At 39.1% G+C, this 26,381-nt stretch overlaps 1 protein-coding gene across 1 annotated transcript in view; it reads right to left on the reverse strand.

Annotated features, from left to right (window-relative positions):
• ar (androgen receptor) overlaps positions 1 to 14,164 on the reverse strand; it is a 38,350-nt gene extending 24,186 nt beyond the window's left edge. The window contains exons 1-3 of the mRNA XM_004557395.6: positions 12,454 to 14,164; positions 4,427 to 4,578; positions 4,138 to 4,254 (exon numbers count right to left, since the gene is read on the reverse strand). Of these exons, the coding sequence (XP_004557452.3) occupies positions 4,138 to 4,254; positions 4,427 to 4,578; positions 12,454 to 13,616 (1,432 nt within the window). The 5' untranslated portion in view covers positions 13,617 to 14,164. The remainder of the gene's footprint in view (positions 1 to 4,137; positions 4,255 to 4,426; positions 4,579 to 12,453) is intronic.
• Between the last annotated feature and the right edge of the window lie 12,217 nt (positions 14,165 to 26,381).

Genomic DNA, 26,381 nt, shown 5'->3' on the forward strand with positions numbered 1-26,381 from the left:
ATCTTACCTGATCTGTGAAGATCTTGTCAGAGGAGACCAGTGAGAGGCTGAGTGACTGCTTCAAAACCACAGACTGGGATGTAATATGTAGTCCACAGGCAGTGTTGGGGAGTAACGGAATACATGCACCTCCGTTACGTATTTAAAATACAAAATATGAGTAACTGTATTCCGTTACAGTTACCGTTTAAAAAGGGGGTATTCAGAATACAGTTACTTTGTTGAAATAAAAGGATTACACGGCGGTATTTTCCTCTTTCCTTTGTTAGGCTATGCCCTCGCTATTTTTGGCAATTCCACGCCGGTGGAAACTCAAACAAAACACGAATTAAGAGGCTCAAATGCCTGTGTCTCAATCTTGCGTCTCATAATGACGTGAAGAAATATAAAAAAAATTTATTTAATATGAAAGCAATAAGAGAGTGTTACAGGCATCGCCCTAAAGAATGTAGCCTCATGGGCAATGTAGTGCTGCAGGGAGAATTGACTGCCATACCCGTTATGTGTCTGTGAGCGAGGGAGGGAGAAAAAGGAGAGTACGAGCTGTCACCGAGCAGAAAGAGTGCTCTCTCCCTTCCTTTTAACTCTTTATATCGGACTTCAGATACAACATCACTAAATGTCACCTCCAGAAGTTCTCTTATGATAAAGTCATCAGTGGTTGTGTATCTGAGGAGAATGATCTGGAGAACAGGAAGGTCATCACTGACTTTGTCATCTAGTGTGAACTCAAACACCAGTTATATGAAGCAGATGGTGGTTGACTTCCAGAGAAAACTCCCATCACATTGTTGAACATCAGGGTCAGGAACAAACTGCTGGGAGTTCACCTTGTAACACTAAACTGGACTGGTCACGTAACACTCAAACTTTTGCAACAGGGGCCAAAGTCAGCTTCATCTGTTGGGCAGGCTGAGTTCTTTTGGGGGTTGGACATTACTGAGGACATTACTCAGATCACGGCACCTAATATTGATTTTCAACATTGTCCCTTGCAAGCAGATCTTTCTCCAGATTGTGGGACTCTTTCAATGATGATATTATAGTATAAGTATAATCAGTGCTTGATGTTCAAAGGCGTCAATTTTATGTTGAGGAACATTTTACTGAAATTGTTCCACAATTTGTAGATGCATTTTTTTTTGCAGATTGGTGAATCTCTGCCCATCTTTACTCCAAAGAAACTCTGTAAGATATTATTTTTATAAATGCTTATGTTACTAACATGTTCTCTATTAACCCAATTAGTTGCAACATGGGGTTACAGCTTTTTATTGCCCCCATCCAAAGTTTATTGAGATGTACTGCTGAGATTAAATTGAGTTATTATTTTTCATGAAAAAGTAAAATATCTGTGTAAATATCTTTTTAAAATAAAATATGGATTTATGAGATTTGCAAATAATTGCATTCTGCTTTGATTTACATCCTACATCTTTGGAATTTATCTTATTTATATCAATCAGAGAAAGCATGCAAACAGGGACACAAACCAGCACCTCACAGGTTACTACTTGACTGCTCTAACCTCAAGTCTTTGTCTAATCCAAGTTGCCCAGATAGCAGATATACGTAACCTTGAATTCAACCATTTTGGATGACAGTTCTTAAGGGATCTGAGCCTCTGCCTGGCTTGGGAAGACTTTGGAATCTGACAGGAGGAATTAGGGTAAATTGCTGGGGAAAAGGTCGTTCTACCTTGAGGCAAACGGAGAGATGTGAAATACTAATGTTATAGTTTGAACTCTGGAAGTGTTGTGCTAGAATTACAATAACGAGAACTGCTTGCTTTTGGACAAAGCCCAATTCTAGGTGTTCAAAACAAAGGAATACGACCCAATGGATGGTACAGCTGCAAAGCAAAACTCTGACGTGAAATCTGTATTCTACTGCCTGATTGAATTCTTGGTCATTTGAGCTGCTTGCCTATTCTTCTTGTTCCCTTCTCAATGTCAATTCTATCTTCATTACTCTGACCATTCATTTTCTTGCTCACCATTTGCAAGCTAATCAGTCTTCGGATGTCCATCCTTCAAATCTCTGTGTTCTTCTGTCACTCTGCCTTTCAGACTCTTTGTTGCAACCTGGCTCCAACTCATCTCCACCCCATCTAAGTCACTATATTAGTTCTTCATCTCCACCATCAGCAGCATCTAGACTCCAAGACTGTTTTGCCCTACCATTGTAGGTTCTACGATCTGCCATGCTCTGCCTTCTTTGGAGTTTACCAGCAATATAGTTTATTTCTGAGAATGTGTACTTCAATGAATTATGTTCACTTGTTTCAACAATCTGTTATTGTTCAACAAAAAACAAAAAACGAAGAAGTAGATTTAACTCTCGTTTGTTGACTGTGAAGCACTAGCCAATGTGAATTTTAACATCCATCTCTTATATTCAGGTCTTCAGGTACTTTGAAGCCTTTATTTGACTTGGAAAGACTAGCATCAGTAATCAAAACAAATTGATAAGAAAGCGATTGACTTACCTCGAGGCAGACAGGGAACTATGAAACACCATGGTAAATGGTAAATTGACTGGTTCTTATATAGCGCTTTTCTACTCTCACTAAGCACTCAAAGCGCTATTATATTTACTGAAGCATTGCGCTAGCCCTGCCCTATAATTCAGATAACTTTCATTACCTGTTTTGGGATAAAACCTGCACATAATCCTGGATAGTACAACTGAATAACTTTTACCACTGTAATAAACTGACTTCATGACTGTGATTTTTTTTTAACTAAAGTAATATTACAAAATCAAGCAGTGGAACTTTGACAGAATGGCCCCAATTCACTGAGCTGCCTTATTTTTTCAACAAATGCTGGAGAAAAACAGTGGCTTATGTGCATCATTATTTTATAAAGGTTTAACTCTGACTTGCAGATTGTGATACACATCTCTTATACTCTTGTCAAAAGAAGTCAGGGGTTGGGTTCTGAAACTGCAAAGTTTTTAAAGAATGTTAGGCAGTTTAATGTTCTCCATGAAATGTATTTCTACTGGGACAGCAGATGTGCAGTGAGCTTTCCTGTCACTGCTCAAAATAAAACTCCCATCATGCTTTGGTGAAAGTAACTGTTTGTTATCTGTTTGCAGATGTAATTAACATTCCAGAAATAATATGGAATTTAAATTATAAGAATAACTCATAAGAATTATGATTAAAATAAATGCTAGACAGACAGACCTTCTAAACTACAAGAAGTGAAACAAATAGATCAAATCTAGTAGTAGGGTTATTATTTAAGGCATATAGATGCCAGTGGATTTGACATTTGGTAATACATTAATCATCATATTCTCTAAGCATTTTAGGACTTTAAAGTATTTCCAGTAAAACACCCTCTGGGATAATAGGACAAAACATATCATTTCTCTGCTTCCACTTCCACAAAATTATTGCCATATATTTCCCTGTTAGATGCCAAGAATGAATTACATGTCTGTGATGAGAAGATAAGTGAAAGGAACTTTTTAGCCACAACCAGAAAAGGTGTCCCTTTTTACTAACAATCACAGCATTAGATCACATTTTCCCTCCATGCGTTTGTCAGTGACTGGTGGCAAAATTACCAGCATGTCTGCTGCTTTAATTCACATGTCTCATGTCAGCTTTGTGCTTCTAGTACAATTTTCACCGTTAACAGAATGAGAAAATGGAAGAGAGTGAAAATTGAACACAAGCCTAAAATTAGTGCACTACATGTCAATCTTTACAGCCTAATATGACGAGCAGGTCTTGGTGACAGTAAGGAGAAGTGAATGGAAGAGGTCTAAATTGCATGGCAGCTCAGTCAGGGGCTTGATTATCAGTAACATCCCCTATTGTGATGATGCTGCAATTGAAGAGAGCCAGATAAGATGTGCAGTGCAGAAAGAATAAAATACTTGGTCTGAGGAAACCATTAATAGTGTCACTTTCAGGGCTTCACTTTTTTTGTAGTGCTTTGTTCATCTTTTTTTCCTCTCTCTCTCTCTCTCTCTCTCTTTTTTTTTTATATATATACACACACACACACACACACACACACACACACATATATATATGTATATATATATATTATATACCATTATAAACCATAGCATCAAGTCAACAAGTATTAGCTGCTTCTTTGCAAAAATCCATCCCACCTCCAAGAGTCATCCCAGCTTCAAAGCACTTCTTCAGGCGACAGGAGGGGCAGTTCTTTCTTCTTAGCTTATCAATAGTGCAGTCATTCTTGCTGGCACACAGGTATTTCTGCTTGCCTACAGGAGAAACCGTGAAACAATGTAAAAAAAAATGTAAATCACTTAAACTGAAGACAACCATGAGCAAACACAAAACTCTTTAGGAACTATTAATGTGTAGAATAAAGAGCCAGAATCTCAAGTGGACTGGCATAAAACTTACAGCCCAGTTGGATGCTTTAAGATTTACCTTCGGCAGCCCTTTTGAAGAAAACCTTGCAGCTGCCACAGGTGAGTGCGCCGTAATGGCAGCCAGATGCCTCGTCCGAGCAGATAAGGCATGTCCTCTGTGGGGGAAAGAAGAACTCCATGGGAAACATGTGTTCTCTACTGGACTCAAACCTGCAGTCAAACACAAACCCCCCCCCCAAAACAAGCCATTTATAAAATCATAAACCATTTTTATCCCACACGAAATTAAACTCATACTATACCACAAGTAAGCTACTTAATTCACTCATACCCAAGACCCATGGTAAACTCTAGTAGTTAGGTAGTTAGGTAGTTATAAAAAAGAGGACAGGCCGATGATGAAAGTGTGGGAAAGACTGAAGCACCGTGGCTATGGTACGGAGGGGGGCTGGGGTGAGTTGAGTGAGCTGCAACCTTGGACACAGAGAGATTGGAGACAACTCAGACACAATGCTGCCTCGGTGACGTGCTACTCAGATATCAAGGTTCGGTGTAAAAGAGACAAGCATGAAGTGAAGAGCCTCACTGTGTCCTGACTGATTTTAAGAATAAATAAAATATTCTATCAGAATGGGAAAACTCGAGCATGACACGTATGCATCTGGGCTTTGACAACTTTATAATAATAAGCAGCAAATCTAATTTGAATTCATTTTTATATGAGCTCTGTTACAGTAGACTTAAGTGTTTTAAGGAAGGGCCCTTTTGTTCAAAGCTTCACATTTATTTAATGCTTAACACTAACACACAAAGTCTAATTAGATTTCTTCAACACGTAGGTCCGGCTTGGTTGTGATTAAAAGATGACAGTTTGAGCAACGAGAGTTGAGATTATACAGAGCAACCTAGTATTCTTTTGTAGCCCAGGATCTGCTGATGATAAATGTGAAAAATATGCATGTCAATATGCCAATGCTCGGCGCACAGAACAAAAGAGGCCGCTAATAATCCCAAATGACAGATGAGAGCTTGAACTGATCAGATTTGCACATAATGTGTTAACAGAGAAGGTGACAATTTTCTCTTAACCCAGCCAGCCAAAATGTGGTATCCTATTATGCATAATTGTGTATATCCTAAGGCATGCGGTACTTTCCTTTTTTGAAAATAACTTACTGATCCAGCTTTTTGCTGTATTTAAAGACACTGTAATAGGCAAATTATCTGGGCTAACCACATTTAACTCTTTTATTGAAAACAGGAAGCTAGCAAGATTGGTTCACTGGTAGAACAAGTGCAACATGTTTCTTTTTTTTTTTTTTTAACAGGGAGACTGGCTTTATTTTTTCTTGAATAAAGCCTGATGGGGAACACGCTTTTTATCTACTATAAAGTTACTCTAGTTACTTACTCTGTGGATTTGTGTGAATCCTTGAAAATGTGCTGACCTGCGTGGTGCTCACTTGTTTTAACTTATGTGTTTACATACAGTTTTAGGACGCCAGGTGCTTTAGGGCACAGTTAATGACAAAAGATTCATGTTTGAAAAATTCCTAAGCTATCGTGCCAATCACCTGGATCGTGCTAACATCCAGGCCAGATGATGTAGTCCAAAGAGAAATTGTTATAAACACTTATTAGACATTTCCACCTAATCAGGCAGTCCCATTAAAATAATTACTTTAGACAGAGCAAAATTCAGTAAAAGGATGAAAAATAGATACATGCAAATATGCCTGATATAAACTTTTACATTATTGTTGTTGTCAGTCGTATGCTCACTCACACACCACAGCGGAGTGTGGCATTTATGTGTGTCTGACTGCATGCTATATGGTTTTATTTGACCTTTATTGCAATTTTAAAATACAAAAAACAAACATCAGAGTTTAACAATATACACACTTAGCCTTCAGCATTTGACGTTTTAAACACTCTGATGTCATCTTCTGAATAATTACATTTGAATATAATTGGTATAGTGACCATTTAAATATTTCCAAAATGAACAGATATTATTCAGGTTTACTCTTTACCTTGAAGCATATACCTCAAGGTAGTATTTTGCTACAACGTAAAAGTACAAATAGATAACTTTCACAGGTTAAATGAGACTTTTTCTGTTGCAATAATTAGCAAAAATTGTCCTGCAACAGCCACCTCCATGCTTGATCAGACACAATCGAGTAAAATGTTTAAGATGGTTCCTATTTGGTCATAGTCAGTTCAGCTTGTTTTTGTAGTGTTCCAGGATGGAACTAAATAAATTGGTAAACATCTGTTTTCATTCATTTATGTGGTCATGACTCATCCTTCACATGCAAGAGGCGCTAGTCGAGCATGAAGTATTATGGCCTGATTTGACATAGATTGCATTTACTTTAAGTACTGTATAATAATAATAATCACCGAGTAGGTTTCTTTACTGAGTTACTGTACTATGCAAGCCTCTCGCTGCCATTTGTGCTGCCACTCTGCATACTTGGTTGACTCCACACGCAGACGAAACAGAAACATTCTGTGTCCATTTCCTGCTCTTTGTTACCAGTCTTGTAAAATTCTTCAAAGCTTGGCTGGTTGCTATTTTTCTGCACTACCAATTAATGTCAAAGGGTAACCAACCAATCACAAGTTATTTTTGTAGAAAATTGCTGCTCAAAACTACTCCTATTAAGATTTTAACCAGAATCCTTCACATATCTACCAGACTGCCGCCGTGTCGCACTTCCGATCCCATATATGTCCCCGGGGGTTTGTTTCCAAAAACTTAACTGCTGCGAATCATTGAGGTCTGCAGCATTCACAGCGCTGAAAATGCAGTTTTAATGCTGTGAAAGTTTCAATAAATAATCTCTTTGTCTAAAACTGGAACTCTGGAAGGTTTAACAACAAAGTGCAGTAAACAAGAAATATCACATGGTAATACTAAACTGTATTTAACAACTATTAAATTACAAATTGAAAAATTAAAGCATTTTGTTAAAATTATTTTTTTCTCATAGTAGGTAAAATGTCTTGACTTTCCATCAGGCGTAGTCCCAGAATTTAATCAAAACTACAACTTTACATAATTGCCTGGCTAAATAACTCCATCCAGCTGTGCAGCTCACTGCCACGAGGTCCAAATGGGTAAAAGCATGCCTGAGTTTTCTCAGCTCTGCTTTGCAGTAAAACCACACAGATGTTCCTCATGCTCACAGCAGGTGTAACTGCAACATATACACATAACTATTGCAATGCATTTTTTCCAAACTAAATGATAGCAAGGCACAAAATCTTTCTGTTAAAACCAAATCTAAGAAGCAGCAACAAAAGGTAAAAAAAGCAGGCTCTCGCTCATGGCATAAGAGAGATTTTAGCAATGTGGTGACAGGAAAAAGAGTTCAGCAGAGATCAGCTTTTTGCAAATGAACAGCAGATCATTGCTTTGGTTGCTAAACAAAGGCTGAATGTGTTTACAACTGGCTATGTTATTTATTTATTTCAACTTTTCTTTCCTACTTTTGTATTTTTTTAATATCCAAAAGTGTTCCATTCATTGCTCCTCAAACATCTCCCAGTTTTTGTAGTGGTGCAATTGTACAAAACATCCTGCACCTTAAGTCTTGAATCGTGTTTATGTTGTGTATAGATAGATAAAAAAGACAAGACAAGCTTGACTTGGAAAACTGTATAAGCAGGGTTTTGAAAGGGCTTCAGACATTAAGCAATGTCTCGCTCCCTCAGTGTCCTCATGGTCCTCAGGACCTTCTATCGCTGTGCCATTGAGAGCATCCTCACTGGATGCATCACCACCTGGTATGGCAACAGCACCGCCTACAACTGCAAAGCTCTCCAGCGAGTAGTGCGGTGCTCTGAACGGATAATTGGAGGTGAGCTTCCCTCCCTCCAAGACATCTACAGGAAGCGGTGCCTGAGGAAAGCGGGGAGGATCACCAAGGACTCCAGTCACCCCAGCCATAAACTGTTCAGACTGCTTCCATCAGGAAGGAGGTTCTGGTCCCGTACCAACAGACTGAGAGACAGCTTTTTCCATCAGGCCATCAGACTGCTGAACACGTCATAGACACCTCAGCTTCACTATTGGAACTTCAACATTATGCACTCCACACTGTATATAAATGCCACTTGTTTTGCACATATTCAACTCTGTATATTTTATATATTTTATTATTATTATTATTATTATTATTATTTTATTTTATTTTTTTACTATTTAATTTGTAAAAATGTGTATACACACACACACACACACGCACACACACACACACACACACACACACGTAGGAAAATATTTAGTATACACATCCAGAAATGCATACACTATTATATATTGTACATATATTTATTAGTTTCAGGTTGGCCATTCTTGTATTTTGCTCGTTTGTGTTGTTGTGTTTGCACATCTCTGTTGCTTGTGGGGCTCGCACACAAGAATTTCACTCGCATGTGCTGTGCCAGTGTGCCTGCACATGTGATGTGACAATAAAAAGTGATTTGATTTGATTTTGATTTGATAAACCACATAACCTCTCTGAACTGAGTGTGAGGACCTACTGATCTGTCACAGATCAGCTGCTTTCGCTTTCTAATTTTCTGTTTTGTGTTACTCTAACTTGCTATCTACATTGTGATCAGATTCGTGCTTTGCATCTTGCCACCATGCAGGAATGCCTACTTTGGAATCTTCCCCATAAAACGCCAGTCAATACCCTCAGAGGTCAGTGGCATCAAGTGTAAGAAAGTTTGCACCTTAGAGCTCTCTCTTTACATCTAGACAAGCTCCATTCGTTTGAAAGTGCCATTGAATACATATAAAAATAGGATTAGGAAACATAAATCGGTTTGTGGACGTCCATTTCTAAAGCCTCATGCTGAACATTTTTACTGCTGCCATCTTGTTTTTTTCTTACACCAAACATAAGTGCCAAATCTCACTGTGGCCCTGAGAACACTGCACTCATCTGTTAGTGATTTGTCATGTTAAGATAAGATAAACCTTTATTAGTCACGTGGGAAATTTGTTTGGTCACAGCAGACAGCGGACAGTACAAAGTTAAGACCATCAAAAATTAAGAAAAAACAATAGAATAGAATAAGAAAAAATAGAATAACATACTGTACAAAATAGAATAAAATACTATGTTGCATAAGAAAAATTGCACTTGCCAATATTGTACATAAGGGAGACTAGGTGAAGGTTACCATGGTGTACTGGATGTGTGTGTGTATGTGTGTGTGCACGCGTGTGTGTGCGCATATGTGTGTGTGAGTGCGCGCATGTGTGGTAGTCACAACCTAAAGTAGAAACTGACAATTAAGACCACGGTGATATAAAGACAATACTGACTATGGTGATAAATCAAAAGAGAAGGTATAGCAATTCTTTTCGTAGACCTCTACACAATCCTCAGGCATCTCCACCAGCTGATCTGCAATTTCCAGATCTGACATTCATGTCCTAACAGCCATGTGCTTTCTTTTTGTTGTTTTGATTCACTCTGCTGCTTGAATTTACACAATTTCAGGCCTGTCAATCAAACAATGTGCATTGCTTTAAACATCCTGAGTCTGCCATGCCTGCAAACAGCTGACCTCAACAAGGCCAGTGGCCAAGAATGCCTTTCAGTGCTAGAATTCAACAATATTTCCTTTCTGAAATCATAAAGGAGCTAACATCCCTGTACAGAATAAGGCCGGTTTACCAGCAGTGAAATACAATGAACAGTGAAATGCTGGCTATCAAAGCTGAGGAAACCCTGTAGAAAATGTTTCAGTCTAAATCATTTATGTAAAAAGTCATCAAAAAGCAAATGATGGCACTGCTTTCATGAAGCAAACCCTTGCTACATTTTTAAATGGTAAGTAATAATCTGTAACCAATTACATTCAGAGAATAACCTTCCCACCACTCCACGCTGCCTCCGCTACAGGTAAACATTCAGTCAAGGCAAATTACCATAAAACTAAAATAATACATATCTTCTGCCAGAAGGTAAAGCATGCAAGGGCTGGGAGTCTTTTCAGTTTAAACCTTGAGCAATCAAGCTGTTTTAGTGCCTAGAAAGAGCGAGTGAGGTCATCTATGACCCCATTTTATTCCATTTTATACAGGAATTCCTTTTTTAATGCATTTATCAAAAATACAACACAATCATTTCCCCACAAGGAACACTCCCATCTACGACACATGTTCTAGTATCGTAAATTATTGTTTTAAACCTGAGCTAACCCATCAACATCAACTGAGCTGTTTTCACTGAGCATTAAATATCTGCCCCAAGGCTTCTTCGGCAGTCAGTCTTGCTACTCTAGGTTTGTTAGCCATGTTTCACAATAATACAACACGATGTAATCATTAGAAGTGAAAAAGTGGAACAAAATTAAAACCCAGTAATGTCTAAGTGAAAAAAATCCATAAAACTTTCCATTACCCTTCTCTACACACAGGGATCAGTTCCTGGGTGAAAGTATGAAAAGTTAAAGAAGTAGACTGACAAGTTAATTCTGGGAAATTTTTTTATAGATTAAAAAATATATAGGTAGATATAACATGGTTTCAAAAATGACCTTCTTGGGTTGACTGCTCAGTAGATTAGGCAGACCACACTGCTACACCTCCTCTCAGCAGCTTTGTACAGAAATTCACTTTACACCACGCAGACAGCTATGCGGTACTGAACACTAACAGCCAAAGGAAACAGTGTCCCTTTTCTGACTGCACTAACAATCATTCACCCAGGTGAATTTGAGAAAGCTCTGCACAACACCAGCAGACAACACCTCTGTGTGGCATGCACGTCACACGATGGCTGTCAGTTAACGTGCCCACTTTGGGTGCTTTATAGTCTGAACTAAAATGTGTTGAGAGATTTTAAGAACCTGACACACTCAGAAACATTTGAAACTACGAAAGCACCAACTGTGCGTGTGGCTTGGGGTTTTTTGTTAACTTGTGTTGTTAATTATTCCCACTTTTGTGCCACAGAAACATCAAAATCTTCTCGCTAAAACAAGACTGTCTGCATCTTTTTATCACATTAACTTTGAATGCTTAGCTAGAGCCAAACTGATGTGAAACATCACCCAGTGGCCCAGGTAAATTAAGTTAAACTAAATCTTATTTTCAGGTACAGCCACCAAGGTCACTGTCGGGTAATACAAATGTTTGTCTATAAACTGCCTCATCTTTTTTGTCAGAATTCAAAATCATGGGGACTAACATTTACAATAGTCAAGGAACAAACAAACTTGAAGAAAAAGTCAAGCAGTGATTTTTCCCCTTTTTTCTCCACTCTGTCATCATCTGACTTTATGAAATGAATACATCCACTATCATCTGAATACATACAACACTCTCTCATTCACTTTATTCAGAAATTTTTTTTATTAAAAATAGAATCAAACTTTATTCATTACAAATGTTTGGAGGAAAAGGGTTGTTAAAATGTTTCCATGTATCGCTTTGATCTCCTTTTTTTTTTTGCTGTAGCTATAATCAGTTTGGCATACTTCAATTATTGTCTTTTTTAAAAAATTAGACTTTCACACAGTGTATAAAATCAGCAGCTCTGGGTTACTGTAAAATCGCCAAATATGTGAAGCAGGTGTATTTCTAGATTGGAGCCTGAAACTTCTGCCTACACATTTTCTCAGCAGGGAATTTTTTTTAAACAGTCTGTTCAGTTTGCCACTATGGTTTGGAACCAGAAAAAACAAGTGTGGGGTAAATGTTTCCTGCATCAATAAAAGAACAACAACAACAAAGAAAAAAGAAATACGCGCACACACGCACACACACACACAGACAGTAAAGAAATTGATATGTGGTGTAGTATCAGTTGCCTTTTGCTGTTTGTCAGTCTGTGGATTGGTGATCTAATCCTGGTCAGAGACAGACCCTCAAGCCCCCTAAGGGACAAAGGGTCAACCTGTGGTCCTGAGTTTGAATATATATATATAAAGTAGAACGTTTGGCTCGCAATTACACCTAGAACTGTTCAACCTTTGGTTATACCGCAATATGAAATACATATTTATATTGTAATCACGTAAAATTACTATTACCAGCCGACTAAAGCTCACCTGGTGTCGTTGTAAGTGACATCCAGCCATTCGCCGACTTCACCCTTCATGTAGTTGGAGTTGGGATAAGGCGTCCTCAGCATCCCGCCAGGGTACCACTGTTCACGGCGCATTACGGTCCCGTCATATGGATTGCATATAAACGGGGAGTTCGCTCCCGAGCTCTGCACGTTCATGCACTGCCTCGACCCCCAAAACTGCGAGTTGTACTTGTCGCCGAAGCTGTAATTAGGCCTGCTGACCCACGACGCCCCTGCAGATGCACTTCCCTCAGATTTGACTTTGACGCCGTGCCGTTCTGCCTGAAACCCCGTGGACCTATTCTCCACGGCATCCACGACGTCTCCGGCTTCCTCCACGGAGTTGTAAGCTCCGCATGGCCTCTGTGCAGCCGCGGGGCCGAACTGTGCCAAAGGCTCCGGCGCAGCTGGGGCGTAAGGGCAAGAGGCAGCGCACGCTATGTCCAGATGATCTATCTCTTTCGGAGTTATGTCATCAGCCAGGCACAGCGTGAAGTTTTGCGCGTTCACAGATGTCGCCGTGGAAGTAAGGTGATGAAAAGCCGCCGCGGGCTCTGAACTTTTGAACATTTTCACCTGTTGCTTGTGGTCGTGTGGCGGGCGCTCATCTCGCTCGGGACACCTGTACTCGGAGAGAGAAGCCGGGGCTCCGGGACAGTTCGCAGGCACGGCTTCCACCCCGAATAAATACTCTGCGCTCATTTGGTCATTTGCGGCACACGGCGGGAGAGAAACGTGCGCCTCGCTCGTGTCACCGGACTCCATGGTCAGACCCAGAGACACGGACACAGCTTTGCAGAGCTCCCTGGCTGTTTCTGAGATTGTGGCGCAGGCAGAAAAGGAGCGAATGTCGCCCACTCGGCACTCAGCGCTTAACTCCTCCTGAGGAGCAGCAGCTGTCTGGCAGCAGCGTTTCTCCATGTCACAGGCTAGCGGAATAATGTTTCCGGATCCGTACAGGTTTGCATTCTCGGATTCTGCCAAACTCCCGGCACTGCTTCCAGTCGGGGTTTTGGTGAAATAGACGCGACTTTCTTCAGTTTTTTGCGCCATACTGGCAGCGGTCACGACGTTGCCTGTGTATGATTTCCTATCCTCTGGCCAGATTTTGGCACAAAATAACTGTCTGCTCGTTTGGCTCATGTCCCAGAAAGTGTTTGCTTTGCCAGGATACTGGACTTTGCACGTCAAAAAGTCTTCGCAGTTCTCAGCAGCACAACAGCCCAACTCTCACGTTGTGAAAAGCGTTTTGGTAAAAGGTCCTAGGTGAGCCGCAGGACTCACAAACTCCTCCTAAACTGAGATGTTCAGAGTCAGGCGCTCGACTTGTAGTTGATTAAAAGGGAATTCAGGGAAGGACTCTGTGTCCAATAGGTTACAATAAAACCAAGGCGCCAATTTAATATGTGTACTTTAATAATCAAGTTCTATTTGTCATCATGCCAAAAGGCATGTTAAGAAGACTTCACACAAAACAATGTAATGTTAGCCTTTCTGCCTCTGGTTGTTTTACATCAGACTTGCATGTGTGCAGCCCATCACATTTTTATGGGCCCACCACAGCTTTTTCTTTTTTCTTTCTTTTTTCTTCTTCTTTTTTTTAGTAAAATTCCACAGGGTACAAACCTATTTTCTTTTTATGTCTTGTCGGATTAAAAAAAAGACCTCAGCCTTTTTGATAGGTAAGGTTTGCGTCATGATTAATCTTTCCAATAAACGCTCTCCAAACATCAGGTGCAGATATAAGTGCAGTTTATGGATTTGTAAAACCACTTCAAATTGTTTAAGATGATTTTCAAGTTGGATTTGGTACTATTTAGCTCGCTCAGAGGCCTGTCTTCAGATCCAGACTTTTAGTCTTTTTAGTGGCTTACAGAGTAAAAAAGAAAAAAAAAACTATCAAAGTGCCATTTATCTTTTACTTCTTCACTTTTTTTTAAACTTTCTTTGACGTTTGCTTTGCACAGGGCTGGATTTCAGAAGGAAGGACAAACAAACCCAACCCATCCTAATAACCTATGTTTTTTCCAGCATAAATTGACAAAAGTCACCAGAAATTCAAAATAGAATGCACAAAATGTCCTCAGTGTAGTAGTGTAGTAAATACTCATTATTTAGCAAATTATGCATGTCTTTAAGTTATCACTGTAAGTCTGGAGCTTCTCTGGTACTTGATTCTTTCAAGGTTCAATATGTAAAATCATATCGGGCAAAGTTCTCCAAAAGATTTGTGCAATTGCAGTATGACTGCCCTCCTAACCTTTCTTCAGATTTAGTATTCTTCTTATAGATCATATCATTTAAAAAATAAGAATAATTCCCCACAACCTTAAAATTTGCCCTGACATTTTTTGTGTCTTTGAAAATGTCTGGTTCTTGACATGAATTTGAGACAAAGTCTTGTGGCTGTGTGCGTTCTGTGGTCTGTGAGCCACACACATCTAAACATGAAACTGAGAAAACTGAACACAGCTGCAGCTCCTGTTACCTTAAAATTACAGCATGTAATCCACAATGTAGAAACATGGTGACAGAGGAGCCAGTGAAATTCAGAGCAAAGCTGATTCAGAGCCCAATGGTCTTACTGTGACTCAAACTAAAGTGTTAAATGAGAAAGTACATGATGGACACATGTGCAAAACCTGCTCCTCCAAAATGGGCAATCACATTACTTCATAGATTGTGTGTCATGCTTGTGAGCTCATTTTCCAAAAACTGAAAAGCACTTAATCACAATAAGATGGAAAAGACAACAGCAGCAGTTCTGCATGTTTAATATAGACGTCAGTAACACTTCATAGTGAGGTGCACAAAATTACTAGATACTACAGTGCACAAGCTGCGATTGAGCGCTCAGTATTATGATCCCCCTCTTCACTTTGAGGGAACATATAAGTCACGTAATCACGACGATGAAGTAATGAATTGTGTAATAGCAATCCGTTAGACAGCTTGGGATGCCTGAAAACAGTAACTAATTAGTATTTATTAATAAATGAGGAACTCTTTCCTGTACCGGACTGTTCTGAGGTAACCAGGAACCAACCACTCAGGAAGAAAATGGTTGAAAATCATAAACCACTTATTATGTATGATTCATCAGCATGGATCTTGCTGTCTTTTGTCTTGTGACTTATAATGATAGTCATCAAAACGTATTTATTTGTTCCTTTTTTAAAAAACAAACAAACAAACAAACTAATCATTAAGACCTATACATTGGGTAGATAATTCAGGCATTAACTTTTAACAAAATAAATAGCAATTTATGTCTCATTTGTTTCTTTTTACCTGTCTTTTTGAAAGAACTGCTGCTATATCCCATGTGTAACCAAAGAAGGTAAGCCCAACGTCAAAATAATACAAGTAAGCTCTTTTGGCCAGAAGTGCACACAGGAATGTTGTCTGTTTGATGGTACACTAAAACAAGTGTAAACCAAGGTATTGTTGCTTATTTCTCTTCTTTTCAACTCATTGTTTTGAGGCATTTTAAATCCTCAATTTAAGCACCACATGATTTGTAAAGTTTGGACCTCCAAATGTAACTTAAAACCTCAAAGACCCTTATACGAATGGCCAAGCTAACAACAACAACAACAACAATCTTTATTTATAGAGCACATTTAAAAGCCTTGGGCATACCAAAGTGCTTTACATAAAACAATAAAAGGTTCAAACATTGATAACGGATAAATAAAAATAAGGAGTTATGTTCATAGATAAAAGCTACCAATAAGAATGACTACAGCACATGGGTAATAGCAAGATAAAAGCTGTACCACCATAATAAAAAACACCAATAGAAAGATAGGAGGGAATTAATACAAGAGGTCAATAGGTCACAGCAACCAAACAAACAAACAAACAAACCAGCAATTAAAAGGTGGAGAAGGCAAGTTTAAAAAGATATGTTTTAAGCTGTGATTTAAAAGAATGAATAGAATCAGATGCCCGGATGCCAATCGGGAGATTGTTCCAAAGCACAGGTGCAACAAGAACAAACGATCGATCACCTCTAGTCTTAAGTCGAGATCTGGGCTGAGCCAGCAGTAACTGTGACGATGACCTTAAAGCCCTGGCAGGAGCATAAGGGTTTAAAAGGTCCTTAAGGTAGCTGGGTGCAGTGTTGTTAGTAATTTTAAAAGTAAACAACAAAATTTTAAATTGAATACGATATTTGACAGGCAACCAGTGCAGATCGGCAAGGACAGGAGTAATGTGGGCAAACTTGCTGGTTTTAGTTAGAATGCGAGCTGCAGCATTCTGAACTGTCTGTAATCTCTGTAAAAGGGAAGAGTGGAGACCACAATAAAGTGAATTACAATAGTCTAGCCTCGACGTTACAAAGGCGTGGATGAGCTTTTCGAGATCTTTATGCGGGATATAGCGCCTAGCCTTAGAGATAAGACGAAGCTGGTAAAAACTAGATCTGACAACAGCAGACACTTGTTTGTCAAATGAAAAGGAGCTGTCAAATAAGACACCCAGATTCCTGACAGTATCAGAGAGAGAACAACTAAGAAAACCAAAGGCATCCCGGAGTTTGGCACGAAGGGCATTACTACCAAAAATCATAATCTCGGTTTTCTTCTCATTAAGGATAAGAGAATTCGACAACAACCACTTCTTGGCCTCAGACATGCATTCTCGGAGGCTATTCAGAGACAGAGCAAGATCGTCGTTTAGCTCAAAATAGAGCTGGATATCATCTGCATAATAGTGATAAGCAATATGGTATTTCTCAAAGATGGCACTTAAAGGAAGCAAGTATAATGAGAAAAGGGTAGGGCCCAGCACAGATCCCTGGGGGACACCACAGCAAACAGGTACAGCCGAGGAAAAGGATGTAGTCAGATGTACCGTAGAGAGCCGATTGGAGAGATAGGATTTAAACCAATCCAGGGCAGCGCCCTTGATGCCTACAGTGTGCTCAAGTCTCGCTAATAAGATATTATGGTAAACCATGTCAAATGCCGATGATAGATCCAAAAGCACTAAGACTGAGGGGCGTCCGTTGTCAGCCATTAGTAGGAGATCATTGAAAACACGAAGCAATGCTGATTCTGTGCTGTGATGTTGTTTGAAGGCCGATTGAAATTTATCATTTATATTATTCTCATCAAGGTAGGTCTGCAGTTGGAGCAGAACCACCTTCTCAAGTATTTTAGCCATAAAGGGAAGCTTAGAAATTGGCCTAAAATTGGCAAAATCACTAAGCTCAAGGTTCCTTTTTTTTAGAACAGGTTGGATTATGGCATGCTTGAGAGCTGAAGGTACATAGCCAGAAAGCAAGGAGAAGTTCAATATGGACAATAAACAAGGTCCAATTACACTGAAACAATCCTTAACAATACGGGATGGGAGTGCAAGCTCTAAGCTAAGCCTAGTTGAGTCTGGCAAGTATTATTTCCATGAACTCAAGGAGTCCTTATGCCCAGGCAGCTGAAGAAAAAAAAACACAAACCCATTGCACAGTGGCCAGGTGGCATATATATATGAATATTTTCAGTATTTTAATAGAAAATTGGCTTTTTAAAATATTTTGGAAACTTGTAAAAATCCTCACATCTATACAGTAATTGTAAAAGCATCACTTTTAAAATACTGATTGTATGTGGCACCAGCTAAGAGCAATGGCACAGTTCACATCTTTGAATCATAAGCCTGGAAATGGTCCACTTTTCTCCAGATATATCCAGCAATGGATATACGCAGGGTGTTTTAACTGCAATAAGTCAGATCAAATATGATTTCAGCGACGAAGCTTTACTCCTGAAAAACTCACTCTCAGCTTCTTTTTTCCATATAATTATTCTAAGCACACCGGTTGGATACATTTTCCACTCAAAGCCATCAACGTGTTTGCCTTTCAGCTGTCAGTGATTCTCAAACTAAAGCACTAAATGTGTGTCAAACACTGAGCCAACAAATGTTAGCTATAGTCATTAAACAGCATTGAACTCCTATTAACAGTATGAGCTGTCTGACCCTAAGGCACGTATTTATTTGAGTAGTTTCAGTGCAAAACTGTCTTCGCCTCCATAAAATCCGTGGCTCTAACCAGATCACTGACACTAAAGCCAATTATGCACTCAGAGCTAACAGGCAGGTTTGCTTTGCTTCTTGGAGGGAATGAACATTTTCCACTCTTTTCACACAGACACAGAAAACAACCCAGATGTGATGCGATTCAGGTTGTCTCTGCCTCGTCTCACTGTGTTTTTAAAATCTCCCCATTGTTTGCTCATTTACTACTCCCAGGATAATAGAAGGGTGATTGTGATTTTTGAAATGCCTTTAAAGGCAGACAGTAACAGAAAAGCTGCCATACAAACTGGGGAATCTGATGTTTGAACCAGAAACAAAAGATACCTTTGAAGTGCATTACAGAAACTCATGCAGCATTTTTCTGCTTTCCCCTTGCATTCTTGTTACGAAACCAATCTCCTGCAAATCCCTCACTTTTCTGGAAATATAAAACTCCATAGAATTCTCTTTTCAACTGCTCTTTGTTTATGAATGAAATAGTTTTTTTTTTTTTCATGTCTACGGTTTCATATTATTTTAAAAGATTTTGGAACATTTCATTTAGCATGTCAAACTTTGCTGAGGCTACTGTATACAGCTCAGTCCAGACCTTATTATCAAAGCAGATATTTTTAAGTAATTGTTGACCAAAACAATCTGAGTGAAGCTGAAAAATATATCTGAGCCTTGGAATGGAGGTATAAATGTACTTTAAATATAATTGTATTTAAATATAATTCGGTCTAATCAACAATATGCAATATGTTGCTACTCTGCAGTGCGCTAGTTATGATAACTTGTTACTTAATGCTAGCATTTTCATTTTTCCTGTTTTTTGTATGCATGAAGTTATAGTCTTAAAATAACCAAAAAAAGATTATGTTTTTGTTACTTTTGTCATCCGAAATACAGAGCAACAGTGAAGTGTAAAAAAACGAACATATTTAGTTCTACTTTGAAACAGTAAAGCCATAAACCTATGCAGAGACACCTTCATCCCTACCTGTGTATGTGCAAATAAATCAGAATAAAAGTCACTTCATTAATAGTAAACAAAAATATAGCATAGCCTAATAGCTTTAAAAATAAGCAAGTGTTTTACTTTTATGTTGACTAAAGCGTAGCTGAGATCAAGCATAGCGACAATGTGTTAAATCTTAAAAGATGGGGGGGGGGGGGGGGGGGGGGGGATTTTACTGTAACTTCTGAAACAGCATGTAATTGGTAAGAGTAGCTATTCTTTACTCTTTTTCTTGCATTGAGTCTTTTTGTTGCCATGAGTGCACAAACGCTTTCAGGGCTGAAGCATGTGCCTTCAGGGATGGCCCTGAATGAATGAGCAAGCCTAAGCTCCTCCTTTTAGATGCTATCTCTGCCTGAAAAAAATGGCATCTAAACATATTGCATTCCACACAATCACGAGGACAAATCGATGCCTTATTGCTTGTGATGAAATAATTGGAATTTAGGATTCCTTATAGTAAAGCATGCAACCCCATTGGTAACTTGTAATAACAGTGTAATAAGAATAGATTGGGCCACACCCCTACTAATGCCTTTTCTTTTAAAAACATGTCATTTCCTTGTTCTACCTTCATTGGAGGTAAGGCAACTCTATAAGGCAATTAGTATATATTTTTAGGTAAAACAACATCCTAATTTCAAAAGAAATACATGGTGAATGTTGGGAAATTACACCCTAAATTACATGCCAAATTGTGGTGCTGCCAGACATTTTCATGACTGAGGACTATTCTTCTGTTGCACATAAATTAAAACAGAAAAGCAGCTAGTGGTGCTTTTACAGGAGCAACCTCTTGATGGTGCACAGTGCTCCTTTGGCCCCAACCCATCACAGTCCACACAGCACAGTTCTTACTCTTTACATATACGAACAAATCAATGTCACATTTACCGTGCCCCTAGTGTACAACATTTCAGTTTTGATATGTAAACTTCACCGTGTCTGTTAGTTTTACAATTTCACATAATAATTGCTTTGATTGGAAACAGCTTGTTTCTGTCTTTTCTGGTGTTGCTGTAGCAAAAGCCGCTGTTTTTTCCTTTCTTTTTACTGCATGCTGTAAAATAGCTCATCTGTGACTTAGGCTGTATTACTGCAGAGTAGATCCAGAGACACCTTCATAGCCCATTATACTCATTTACATAAAAAAGCATCAGTTCTACATAGCCATTGGAGACATGTTCTCTGCTTGAGCTGTGTCCTCAGCACTGTGAATTTGTCTTGACACTGATCATTACAGTTTTTTTCTTAGGCTGAGTACTGATCGTAACTTTTCGCAAAAGATGGCCTTCACTAATATTTAAAAAAAAAAAAAAATCTTCCTTATCTGACCGCTTCCCCCATGGCCGGCTTGAAGACTCAGTGTGGGAGGCAGCCTTCTGTCATTCTGACACAGTGGCCATTCTTTTTGAGCTGTTTCTGGAAGAGCAGGACTTTAGCTGGGGCTTTTTGTCTCTTGAAATATGCTGACATTTACCCTCTAGTTCTTTCTTAAAATGTCAAGGCTACTCATCATCACTAGTGAAACCCTTCAAATGATTTGCAACATTCAGACTTCTTGTCTGATTAGGATACATTTGGGTAGAGTAACCAGTGAATAATACAATTAGCTCATGCCATGGAAAGATGCTGTGTGAGAGTGTCCGTATACATTTCTTGGACTTTTTCTTTTTTCTTTTCTTTTGTCAAATGTCATATTGTAGGTCATGGGTTTAGAGCAATCTCAAGGCTTTTCTGACACAAAGCACAACAGGAATCACAGCTTTTAGGCATGTTCAGGGCAATTAATTATGATTAAATCATATGAATGCGCAATCAATGACTCAATGAAGTACAAAATTAAAAGGAAAAAACTGAAACAAATGTGAAGGGAGTACAAAGAAAGTTCCAAGAGTTACAATGCTGTTTCATACAAATAAACAGTAACTTGTTCAAATGCATCGGCTAAAAAACCAAACATTTTGGCTAAGCATAATTGCGGCTCTTTTAACTTCAGTTTATGCTTTATAATATGATGTCAACATTATCTTTTAGTTTTAGCCGCGATGATAAGACGAAATGTGACATAGCTGTATGAGCATCTTTTAAGATTTCCAACAAACAAACAGTTGCAATATTGTTTTAAATGATGTGTAAAATGTAGCGGTGTTATCTAATAACCAGAGCTATTGTCAGCTGTTGAGTGTAATCAGGTAATCAAATGGAAAAAATATCAGAGGGGATGATTATCCCACATTCAATCAGATAAAGACTCCAGTTCCTGCAAGTCAGCTTTCACTGTCTCATTATGTTTCCTGCTGTGCTGAGCTTTCTACTGTCCAACAAACCGCCCCTAAGACCTGCTCTTAGACCCACACAGAAACTGGAGCTTGAGCAGTGCACATTGTAGTTCCAAGCCAATGAATAAGAACCAAGATGGAAAAAAAATCACCAACTGAGAACACATCATGACGCAATATTGTATGAATGAATGACTAAAGTTTATTTTTCAGGTTATATTATATGGAAAACAAGTTAGGCCGACTAAGAGTTTAAGTACAGTATTAAAAGCCCTCGGCCTTGGGACTCTGCCTTGGCTTGCTACTAACAGAGCATGTCTGCCAAGGCTGTCTTTTTTTGATCCGTGTTTGCCTTGATGTTGTTTACAGTGCAGCCTGAGAGATAAAATGCTGGGACTCCCACATGAGCCTGTTACTTACATCAGAGCTGAAATAGCAATATGTAAAAGTTAATTTATTTATTTAGTTATTTCTTTATTAGCTGAGAGTGATTGTGGTATAATAAATAAAATACTTACATATATGTGCATAGAGGTGTATCACTGCAGACACAGGCAGGTGTCTAGCCTTACCTTGTCTTTGTGTATAAGACCATACATGTGCTCCCATCAGCAGTTACCACCATGCTGACAGCACATCTCCCCTCTGCCACCCACAGCCAGCCATTGCTCATTTTGAATACAAAAAATTCCTTACAAAAAAAGGAATTCACGTCTTGGCTTGAAAGGAGTTAAAAGATTAAAGTGTTACTGCTATTCTACAAGTAATACCAGGAACAACCTCTTTAACACCTCGCTAAAGATCTTTTAGAAGGGTGTTTTCTTTCTTTCTTTTTTTAATCCAGGAACTCACATGCTGTTTGTTTGTGACCTTGAATATTCCACTTTCCCAGATTTCTCAGTTTTTCAGGAGAAGAAGGTCTAATATCTCAGCCTTGGCATTTGCTTCCTAACCTTGCTTTCTCAGCTCTCCCACACATTCGTGCCTTTATCCTCACCCTCTTTAAGCCCCACACTGATGGTAATATTAGCATTAATACATTGCTGGCGGTAGAAAAATAATAATAGTAATTTGACTTTGACAGTTCTTTCCAAATGTTTAAGCTGAAAAAAAAAAAAGACTGTAAGAAAGAAATTGGCTCCCAATTTTCTCACTCCAAAGCCAGCAATTGTGAAGCCAGGGCAAACACGTCAGGTAACAATAAAATATCAGTGTAACAATATGGGTAAGTCAGTTTAATTGAGCACAAGATGTGAAATATCTCTCAAATTATAATTTCTGCTAGGTGACTCAAGCAAGGCTGCTCTTGGACAAGGGGGAAAAAACTACGACTTGCAGGTGTTAAATGTTGCTGTCTGTGTTTTTTTTAATCGAGGACATTTTGATCTGGCATTAATTCACGGCCTTCATAGTTCTTGCTCTTTTGCTGGAACAAAATTCAGTCCTTCAAGTGGATGGACAAAAGAAAAAAAAAGTAACCTAAAAAGTATCATGTTGGAACTCATGCTCTTCGACTTGTGCAAACATGCTCACATCCAGATCTCAGAAGGCTGCTGTGCCCACTCTTGAGTTCATGTGGTTTACTGCCACATCATTCCAGGTTCATCTTTCCACAGTTAGCTGCGGAGCTTTTTCATTTTAATCAGATATGCACTTATTTTCCCAGATGTTTTTCCTTCCCGCACTGAGTCAGTTTTTTGCTGACTACATCTGTTTTGTAATGCCTGGTCTTACAACATGCAGCCACCGAAACAGTAAGGCATTAATAAATGCATAAGGAAAAATTAATGCAACCGTGACAGTAGACATCAGATGACTGGGGAATGGCTCAGAGTTAGCGATCTGATGAGGGCGACTCAAGTCCAATTTGATTTTTCACTGTGCTCAGTCTTGATTTGAACATTGCGGTTTCACTGGGAACAAAGTTGCACTGCACTAGTGTATTGGAAACAGACAGCAATCTGAATAAAGCTGAAGCCTAATCAGGTCAGTTTGACATGCTTGGAATGAATTTAACAACAGAGATATGGTTTGAATATTTACACGACAGTTCTGTTTTAAATGACAAAAAACGAAAAGAAAAAAAGCTCTCTTTGAATTTGTTAACTACCTTTTTTTTTTTTTTTTTTTTTTAGCTTAGTGTTCTTGGCAGTTGATACAAGATATTTTAATTCTGTATAGCCAAAAAGTTTATATTACATTAGCAGACTTGACTGACTTCATGTTCCCAAGTCTAGCGGCACATGGTAGCACCTGTGTGGCAGTCAAAACAGAGAAACAAACCAAAAAGTTGCATTGCTGTCATCTGATCTTCAGCTACTATCATAGCCACTCCTTTCTCTCCAGTTTGATTTTTGTTTTTATTTAACTCAGATGTGATTTCACAGCAGACATTACAGTCTGCCTATCTTTAAGCAATATTATACAAATCAGTCACATTTATCCTCTTTTGTCCGTGCAGTTCTGGGCAGTAATTTATTATTATGTCTGACTATGTGTGTTATTTATTCATGTAAAATAAAGTCTTTCTGTGTCCTAGACAGTCTTACATTTACTAAGACCACAGTGAAAAAAAAAATAAAAAATAAGACCACAGTGACTTCAGTGGGAGTCTGACTTTTCCTAGTAGACGCCATCTAGTGGCCAATAATGAAACGGACACTTGCCAAACCATTATCTCCCTGTGATGTGTGCTTCCTGATGCTCCGTTTTTATTTATTTATTTTTTTTACAATTTAGACAAAAGCTTGATGTATTTCTGTTTTGATTGTTTTTTCAGTTAAATTATTACCTTTAATGGATGGGGAAAAATAATTCTCTTAGACATAATCTGACTGAAAAGTGATTAAAAATAAACACAAAAGCAATGACAAGAAATAATGCAAACAGATTCACTTGTGCTGAAATCTCAGCTGGTGATGTAATAGAAGTGAATAAAACACTGAGACATTGTCCTCTCAGTTCTTCCAGTGTACTGCAGTTCAGTGGGTGATTGGTTCAAGTGCTGTCATGCATCTGTGAAAGCATGCGCTTGAGGAGGAGCAGGAGCAGAGACAGGTGGGTTATATATAACCCATGTCATCAACTTTGCTGTCCCTGTTTCATTACTGTAAAATGCAAACGATGTAATTTTGTAAAAAAATATGTACATTAGATATGTGTATGTAAAGTGAAATCTTAGCCTGGTTTATTATTTTAGCGATGAAATAATTAAATTATTTTAAAATTATTTTAATAATTTAAAAATCAAAAATATTTTTTGATTGATTTTGCAGCTGCATGGACCTGCAGCCTTGGATGATGACTCAGTGTAGACAGAATCATAAAGGGAACACAAAAATAGGACATCCCAGAACTGAATGAATGAAATTTCCTTTTTAAATACTTTGTTCTTTACATTGTTGAATGTGCTTACAACAGAATCACACAAAAATTGTCTGATCCAACTTTGATGTACTGTCCTTAAAATAAGTCAAAATGAGGCTCAGTAGTGTGTGTGGCCTCCACGTGTCTGTATGACCTCCCTACAACGCCTGGTCATGCTTCTGATGAGGTGGTGGATGGTCTCCTGCGGGATCTCCTCCCAGACCTGGACTAAAGCATCCGCCAACTCCTGGACATTTTGTGGTGCAACGTGGCGTTGGTGGATGGAGAAAGACATGATGTCCCAAATGTACCCAATTGGATTCAGGTCTGGGGAACAGGCGGGCCAGTCCATCATCTTGCAGGAATTGCTGGCATACTCTAGCCACATGAGGTCTAGCTTTGTCTTGCATTAGGAGGAACCCAGGGCCAACCGCACCAGCATATGGTCTCACAAGGGGTCTGAGGAACTCATCTCGGTACCTAATGGCAGTCAGGCTACCTCTGGTGAGCACACAGAGGGGTGTGCGGGCCCCCTAAGAAATGCCACCCCACACGATTACTGACCCACTGGCAAAACCGGTCATGCTGGAGAAGGTTGCAGGCAACAGAACTTTTTCCACAGCATCTCCAGACTCTGTCACGTCTTTCGCATGTGCTCAGAGTGAACCTGCATTCATCTGTGAAGAGCACAGGGCAGTGGTGAAGTTGCCAATCTTGGTGTTCTCTGGCAAATGTCAAACGTCCTGCACATGCACATTTGTGGCCTGCTGGAGGTCATTTTGCAGGGCTCTGACAGTGCTCCTTCTTGCACAAAGGCAGAGGTAGTGGTCCTGCTGCTGGTTTGTTGCCCGCCTACGGCCTCCTCCACGTCTCCTGATGTACTGGCCTGTCTCCTGGTAGTACCTCCATGCTCTGGACACTACGCTGACAGAGACAGCAAACCTTCTTACCCCAGCTCGCATTGATGTGCTTATCCTGGATGAGTTGCACTACCTGAGCCACTTGTGTGGGTTGTAGACTCCATCTCGCTACCACTAGGGTGAAATCACCGCCAGCATACAAAAGTGACCAAAACATCAGCCAGGAAGCATAGGTATTGAGAAGCGGTCTGTGGTCACCACCTGCAGAACCACTCCTTTATTGGTGATATCTTGCTAATTGCCTATAATTTCCATTTGCACAACAGAATGTGAAATTGATTGCCAATCAGTG

This window comes from Maylandia zebra, linkage group LG10 (assembly GCF_041146795.1).
Source record: "Maylandia zebra isolate NMK-2024a linkage group LG10, Mzebra_GT3a, whole genome shotgun sequence".
In the NCBI taxonomy this organism is placed as follows: Eukaryota; Metazoa; Chordata; class Actinopteri; order Cichliformes; family Cichlidae; genus Maylandia; species Maylandia zebra.